The 8760-nt window shown below is 38.2% G+C and overlaps 1 protein-coding gene across 4 annotated transcripts in view; it reads right to left on the bottom strand.

Moving 5' to 3' along the window:
* Window positions 1–2976: 2976 nt before the first annotated feature.
* LOC111870215 (LIM and SH3 domain protein Lasp) overlaps window positions 2977–8760 on the bottom strand; it is a 73182-nt gene continuing 67398 nt past the window's right edge. For all 4 annotated transcript variants that reach the window (XM_023862320.2, XM_023862319.2, XM_023862321.2 and 1 more), the window contains 2 exons: window positions 7211–7398; window positions 2977–3759 (listed from right to left, as the gene is read on the bottom strand). In XM_023862320.2, the coding sequence (XP_023718088.1) occupies window positions 3583–3759; window positions 7211–7398 (365 nt within the window). In that variant the 3' untranslated portion in view covers window positions 2977–3582. The remainder of the gene's footprint in view (window positions 3760–7210; window positions 7399–8760) is intronic.

Below are 8760 nucleotides of genomic sequence, written 5' to 3' on the forward strand. Positions count from 1 at the left end.
ATTTGTAAGGTTGAATATTCTTCTCAATTTAATTCATCAGTCTTTTAGAAAAAAAAAAAAAACCTTTTAAGACTCAAATTTATGTATTTCTCCACCTCTGTAGCTTATAAAATAATTATTTTAAAAATTCTGAACAATTTATGTGTAGCTGTTCCCTTCCTAAACATGCATAATGATATGGTGATATATGCATTTATTAAGTTCTAATTTATTACGCTCTATTATATGTTTCTGTAATGAATGGCAATTTATGACAAATTTCAATGAATATGCAGGCACAAACAGGCTGCGTATAATAGTGAAATCATATGGCGTTCTTTGAAAAAAAAATGGCGCAATAGGCTGAATTCATTTCATATGATACATTCATTATATCAACAGTGAATGGAACATAGGCTTACCTTCAAAATGGATCTCTAATGAATGAAACAAACCTATATTTCACTCTGAACATTTGTAATAAGTTTTAGATCATTTAAATATGTAACAACTGAAGGGTTTTCCTCAAGTTATTCTAGTGATGCACAGAAAAGTGAAATTAATGTATAATGGATTTCACACACACAATCTGTTCTCCATAATTCATTTCACCAGTTCAAATGGTGAATATGAACTGCATATAGTGCATACTTGTAAAACACGCGGCATGTCTCTGACCATTCTGCAGTGTTTCACCTTCACAGTGTTATGTAATGTACAAGAGAATATGAACAGCAAGTCAAGGATCAATGGCAGTGGTTTTATGGGTTCAAACCTCACCTCTGAGATATCTGGATATACAAAGGCAGAAAAGGAGCGTCCTGCCAAATTTCATAGTTATAAAATAAAAAACGCTAACAGTGCAAATGAAATTTCTGTCAATACAGTAGTTTCTTTGTGAATTACATTACAAAACAATGTTTACTTAACTGATTTTTCAGAACACCTCCCCAAATTAAATCCTGGACATTGGCCTCAGTTTATATGTACTCTGCTGCATACACTTTTGAACAAGACACTAACACACATATTTCTGAATTGTTAACATGATAGGAATGGCATATAACAGCTTTTCAGAACATACGCTGTATATATATTAACAAAATACTTTTGATTTAAGAATATTTAACTAGGCATTATGCTGTAAGTTGTGACAGGGACTGAGGTACAGAAGTTAGCCAGCCTGTGACACAAGAAATTTATATCTTCTAGTCTCTGCTCTGTGGCTTTCTCATAACCCAGTTGTATAGCCGCACGAGCAGCCTTATATTGGAAAGAAATATAGTTTGTTAATTTAACTATCAACTGAGTAACATCCACATCAGAACTATTAAAAATAAACAGCTGTCATGACTTACTGATAGCTCCTCATACATATAGGCATTATATCAATAACTTTCAGCACTTCCTATTTCATGGGAAACTTCAAGATGTCCAGCTGCCAAATGAGCACAGAAACTGGAATCATTAAAAATAAGAAGTAAACAGTTTCTATCTTTAAATTTAGATCAATATGTCACACATAACTGAAACATATGGTATTCTGATTTTAATTCTATAGATTTAGATTAACTTGAGGCTAACATTTATCAAAAGAAACAATAGTTCTCATATGAGAAAGGCAGTCCAGTAGACACATCTACAGTTTGCAAACCTTCTGAGTAGTATACTTACTAGGTCATTCATTCCAAATGCCAACAGCTCCTAAATATACGAAGGTAGAAATACTTCTGATTGCTTCACCACACATTGCCTCATGTGATACAGCGTAGCATTCCTCACATATACAAGTCGAAACCCAGTGAGGGCTACCAATCTCCAATTTCTTATTTAATAAAAACTGTTACACATTACAAACAACATGCGCCATTCTGCAGCCAGAGGTCCCATTCATCACAAAACATATAATAATTTCCCAGAATTACTGGGTTTTCAGTCTTTGTCTATTGTCAGGTATTCTACAAACTAGAAAACATAACATTTTGGAAACTGGATCTGTTTCTGCCTCCAGGTGTGGGTGGGAGACACCTACTCTGTTGCGTCCCTTAGAAAGAGCTAACCTCAATCACTGGATGATGGACGAAGTCCAAAAACTTAGTAATTCTGAATATTATATACCATTGACAGAACCCTTTAGAATGTATAAAAAAATTCCCTGAACTCATGACAGTAAGTCGATGCTTTCATTTTACCAACAAACACACATATTACATATCCCACACCTGTGTAACTGCTACCAAGAAGCTCAGTAAAGGCAAGTACATGAAATATTAACAATGTCCACATGGCAACAGACATAATACTATACATAACCTCTAAATATTTTCTGTGGATATAAAGTATGGGTTAAGGCATTGGAAGATCACATAGTAAAGAAGAAAAAGGTACAATAGTACACTGAAATCAGGCACTTCGACTTCCATTAGCATTTGAAGACAAACTGACAATGGTACATAGCAGTTCTGACCCTGATGAATGCATATTTAACTAAAAAAACATTACCTCAGCATTATAATCATCACTTGTAGTACAGTAAAACTGGTTTAAAATATAACCTGGATTACAGAGAAACTCACCTCTACTGGAATATTTATCCACCCCTGAGAGTACTGAATGAAATAAGAAGAAAGAAAAGGCAGAAAAGAGAAAAAAGTGGAAGAAACAAACCTGATAATGTGTACTGCTCAGTAGCAGTGTACTATACATTTGAAGCCTGTGCTTGTAACTTGTGATATTGATAAAATATATAAGTGGTTTGTTCACAGTATTTATGTGTTAAACTGAAAAATGTTGAATTCTATTACCAGCAAGTTTCACTGCATAACCATGGTCATTCAACTCATGCAGCTTGTAACAATGTCCATTGTTTTACCTATAAACAGGGAGCTAATATATCTATAAAACACAACAGTTCTTAACTGTCTATAGCATTTATCCCATTACACACGCTGTCAACACTACTACAGCTAAACTGTTTTGACACTTTATTACTACTGGATTTGTTACAAGTCTGGCAGTGTGAGAAGTTCAAACTTATTCAACCCAATTTTTATTTTAAAATTTTTCTCCATGCCATAATTTCTATATTACATCTATCTTGGGCAGATCAGATATACACAGCTAACTCAGATGTATATGCTCAGAATACATTTACATCCAAGTTTTCAACGTTTAGTAAGGTTTCACATAACAATTAAAATTATAAACTCTGATGAACAAGAGTATCAAGCAAAAAGATGGGATATATGACATAAATTCTTACAAGTTTTCAGATTCCATTTGATTGAAAATAAGAAAATTCATGAGAAGTATTAAAAATGCGAGCGACCCTAACCAAGTCAGAAGTATGCAAGAAACAAAACAATTTTAAAAGTTGAATAAGCAACAGATATAATGACTATGGCTACTGTTAACATAGCAACTTGTTTACACTCTCAAAAGATGACTGACAAAAATTTTCCAACTGCTGAATAAAGAACTCTACCTCCTAGAGAATGCTTCCAAGTACTAAAGCACAAACCGTAACCAAGCAACATCCTTCTCCATACTCAGTGTCCCCAAATGCTAACAGTGGTGTAGCAGAAAGAAAATGTCAGTAGTGCATTAGTTTACTGGTTCCACATAATTGGCTGGCAACATTCCTGTCTGTCCTGTTCGCTGGACAAGCCCAGTCATCCAGCCCTCATCAATCGGTGTGCAGTTAACAATGAGGTCCCCGTCCCTGAATGAGACTTCATCAGAATCCTGTGCATCGTAGTCATACATTGCTTTGTATATTCTCTGAAACACAAACATTTTATTGCTCAAGACCATCCAAGAAATGGTGTGTAGGCTGAGGGCACACCAAGGAAAATGACAACTCCAAGGGAACCAAAATTTCTGAGAACTGTTATAAGCCTCAGTTGAACACATGGTACTGAATGAAGCAGTGCAAACTTAGGAAACGACAACACAACTCAGCAGAAGACTGAGAAACTCAACTTCCAGGCAATGGAGCGTGCCAGTCTTCTCACAACTGTGTTGCTGCGTGGTCTCCTAGTGTCAGCTGTTCTATAATGTGCTTCAGTGATTTGTCTGTTTCTCAAGACGGCATGAAAGGTTTATGAAGCTGCTAATTTGTTGTGTGCAGTTAACTGAGCAAGAGTCTGGTATATATGACAAGTACCACACAGGTTATGCTGTGATAGGCAAGATAAAATAGATTTGACTTGGGAAAGAATTTCTCATGAGACAAAGAAGTCAGATCCTGATTAAGTTCTTCTGAAACAATGTAAGCATCTGAGTTTAAATTGTCACAGAAGAACAGATGCACCAAATGGTTTTCTTTTCATAATATTGTATTGAAGGATCCTGCTGCATTAATGTCATTTATTTCACATTAAATGCAATTTATTATGTAGTCACCCTTCTTCCAAACTACATGTTTCAGCCCTATGCAGCTTTCATCAGGTGTCTTCTATCTTGCTAAAACTGTTGCACTGTATGTCAAAATTTCCTACTGCATGTGACAGCGATATTTCCTGATTAAAACGAATCAACATTCCAATGTTCAGTGTGCACCTACTAATCTGGAAACCAGTTGCCTGCTTGAAATTGGTGACTTTTCTGAGAAACTGCGACTCAATTGCAGTTCCCAGTTTCTTTGGTGTGCCCTTCCCCTTAGATTGTGGCAGCATTTTTATTTTGTGAAAACAAAACTTGATTGTTTACCCTTATTTTGATTTGGGATGAAGAAATACTTGGCCAGAATTTGTATGAGGTTCTTATAACTGTCTCAATTAATAACGATCACACCCACTCACCCCTTGGAGTGCTCTCCCCACCCCCCTGTGCATGCATGCAGAGAGAGGGGGGTGGGGATGTTCTGTGATATACTTCAGGTCCTGCTTTCTGATGATCATTAGACCAATTCCCAATGGTTACAGAGCTACGATATTTGAAATTCAAGATGTTCTGAACAGATGTAATTAGATTTTATTAAAAAAATATTAATGTACAATTCAGTTTAATAAATATTAAAAATGGCCACCTTCAGTCTGGATGCACTTGTCCATGGAATGTAAACCTCATGTAGAACATCATTCATGTGTCTTGCAGCATTAAAAAATCAATAATTAGTTCTCTTCTTTTGTTTACTCTGCATTTATATGCCACATTTTTCATGTAACCCACACATGGAAATCCAATATGGAAGGTTGACTGACCATGGCAGTCAATTTTGCATACCACCATAGCCAATCCAGCATTCAGAGGACTACTAATGTACAGTACCATTTTTCCTTTTCTTCTGAAATGTGTGTGTGTGTGTCTGTGTGGGGGGGGGTCCTGTCATGCTGGAAATCTGTATCACGATTGCAGAGAAGCACCTTCTAAGAGGGCGAACAGTTCAGTTTCTACAAAAATTATCATAATTTTACTTGCCAGACATTCCTTGGAGATGTATAATTCAATGAGATGTTCACCAATTATACCACACTACATATTTTACAGAAAAGTTATGTAGGAAATTACTTGCTACTGTTTTACATGGCTTTTAATGAGCCCAAAAAAGGGAGTTTCTAGTACCGCTGATTCACTGCAGGTAAACTATGCCTTGGCAGTAAGTAAAATGTATCAATGCATCAAACAACAGCATTCCAACCTCCTACCCATGTCCCCAGCTTCCAGACATTGATTTGCTGGATCTATTAATACAGTCCTTCACCGTGTGATGTTTGGTAGACTCTCAATACTTAGAACATGAAGACAGGAAGAATTTATTTAAATACTATCACATGAACTGTACTGTGCAATTTGAATAGTGCTTTCTTCTTCTCTTCCACAATGTCATATTGGACTTTCAGCAAGTGACAGTACACTCAGAAATGTGCCACTTTCTTGCAACTACTGAGCAAGCTTTCATGCCTGCTTGCGCATGTGCACTGAAACTACAAAAGGAAACATCAACAGCTCTGTAACCATTGACAACTGTGACATTTATAACTGGAAATGAACCTCAGGAATAAGATCCTGAAGCACTGACTAAGTCACTGGTCAGCTTGCATGTGCATACACACAAAACTGTTCATGTATACAGTTCACCCAATATTATTTTCCCCCAAGTATTTTACACCTTCTTGGAGAAATGGTAAAGAATTGCCCCATGCAAGAAAGGATGAGTCACAGAAACAGATGTTTCTAACAGACACACCAACAACGAAAAAAAAAAGGGGGGTTATGCAACCTGTTTCTAGGCAACGGCTCAATAAACACATTTCTATGCAGGCTCAATGATGTTACACTCCAACAGTAGTTAGCTATCACGTGACTTGTTTTCTGTGTTGTCTGCGCTATGCAATAACAGAACTGTGTTTTCTGTGTTGTCCATGCCGCAACTATATAACACAACTCTGCTTTCAGCTAAAATGAGTCCAGAAGAGTTTTTAGTCAAGTTCGGAGGTTCCAGGGTGATTGAACAAGAAATGGCAAGAAGACTACATAGTGATCTGAAGTGATAGTTTATGTGTTGAGATCCATTGCTAGGAGACGACTAGTGAAAACTGAGAATCCTAGTGCGTGTGCAACGGTGAACTGTAAATTGTGTAAATAAGTGATAGTGCTGTATTAATTATAATTAAGAGAGACTGTAACTGAAGTGCCAATAAATCCAATCATCAGAACCAGAACCCACAATTATTCATCACATGTACTGCCCTACATGTGACACTCATATTCTAACTCATGTAAACTCAAGTAATAGGTCATACGAGTACAATGTGACAGATGCCAAAACAGACTCCTAGGAATCCGTGATGGGAAGAAAGCTGGGTCCACAAGGAGCTGCCTGGTTTTACAGATCATCAGCAAGTTCAACAAATACCTAAAAGTTAAGGGCGAGGTGGGAAGACTTCATTCTAGGTTACACTTCAGGGTCATGCATCTATTAAATGTAACACAAGCCTATATATACCAATGTCATGGTCAAGAGGGTAACATGGCTTTGCATTACTGGCTATCCTAACAAATATTTTGTGATTTTTCCCCAGTCCCTTCAGCAAAATGGAAGGACAGTACCTCATCTGAGGCCACTACCATTTCCTTCCACAGCCTTGCTGATACATTATTCACTAATAATCTCACTGTTTGTTCACTATGCAAGTAATCCAAGCTACTGACATTGGTGTCATTATATAAACCATAAATGAATAACATGGACATATAAAGTTAATGAAAGTACAGACACTGATCTTACCCCTGAAGATGTCAGCTTGGTTTGTTGATTCTGGTTACTGATGGGTGTGCTCACATTATGATTATTGTAATTGTTGGCACTTCCACCACTGCTAGGGGGTCTGTAGTCTGTTGCCAATGAGCCATAAAAATTGTTGACAGGATCAAGGTCTGCAATGGAACCAACCTGTCGAGTGGGCGGACTAGTCACTGTAATCATCCCAACAAACAAAATTGCATACTTGACGTACCTACTAAGCATTACATATTAACACATGTATATGAAACACTAACAATTGAACTAAATTCTTTACAATGTGACATTTTGAGCTGTAACACTGTGGACTCTTGTACGAGGTTAGAAGTATTTTGAAAAACCTACTTCTTCCATATTCAGGGCAGAAGATGGAACCAGCAGATTCCTCTGAAGCCCTAATGCCCATCTACAAGATAGCACAGTGTCATAACCCAGAAGACCACAATCTGAATTGTCTGAAAGCACTGGTGTGCGATGATCTGCTCCTACAGATAGAGGACTGTCCCTTGTAGTAGTCCAAAATGGTGGACATGTCACACAGAGCTCTGCCCTGTTATAAAACAGAACTTAACATGACAATCATTACAATTTTTTCAACTGAACTGGACATTATGAAAGCTACATGAAGCATATATGCATTACCACAAGAATATGCATAATATAAGGTGGTTCAAATATGACCGGGATTGATTTGTGTGTAAACAAGCCGCACTGTGCAGCAGCTGTGCGACCTTGAGAGTGAAGCCACAACCTCCACCCTCCCTCCTGTTCGGGTTAGAACCTGTTCAGTCCTGTCTGGGAGTTGCTACACTGATGAGCGAACAGAAGGTACCGCAGAGCGTGGAACAACACATCGTGATCAAAGTCCTCGTTGGAGAAAACATCTCATCCACAGAAATTCACCACAGACTCCAACAACAGTATGGGGAAGAGTGTCTCTCACGGACCCGTAGCTTTGAGTGGTATAAGTGCTTCAGAGAGGGCAGAGAGCACGTGGAGAATGAACCGCATGATTGTCGCCCGTTAATATCCGTCACTGAGCCAAACATTGATCATGCAGACGCGCTTATTCGTGAGAATAGGTGCATCAATATCAAGGAACTTGGAGCAATGCTGTCCATCAGTGTTGGTAGTGTAGACGACATCGTGAAATACCACGTGCACTATCGCAAGGTGAATGCATGGTGGGTACCGCGCACTTTGATGGACGTGAATAAAATGGTGCACATGCAAGCAGCCAGTTGTCTCCTACAGCAGTTTGAAGATGGTGATGCATTTTTCAAGTCTATAGTGACCACCGATGAAACGTGGGTGCACTACTTCATTTCCGAGTCCCAGCAGTCATCACGCGAGTGGTGGCATACCAGTTCTCCCAAACCCAGGGGAGTGCGGAGGAGCTGTTCGGCAGGAAAAGTGATGGCAACGTTCTTCTGGGACTGGAAGGGGGTCATCCATGTAGACTTTCTAACAGATGCCAGAACAGTCAATGCAGCTCATTACTCAGACCTCCTGGCAACAGACGTGAAGGTAAAGGT

This window comes from Cryptotermes secundus, unplaced genomic scaffold, assembly GCF_002891405.2.
Source record: "Cryptotermes secundus unplaced genomic scaffold, Csec_1.0 scaffold1182, whole genome shotgun sequence".
NCBI classification, from domain to species: Eukaryota; Metazoa; Arthropoda; class Insecta; order Blattodea; family Kalotermitidae; genus Cryptotermes; species Cryptotermes secundus.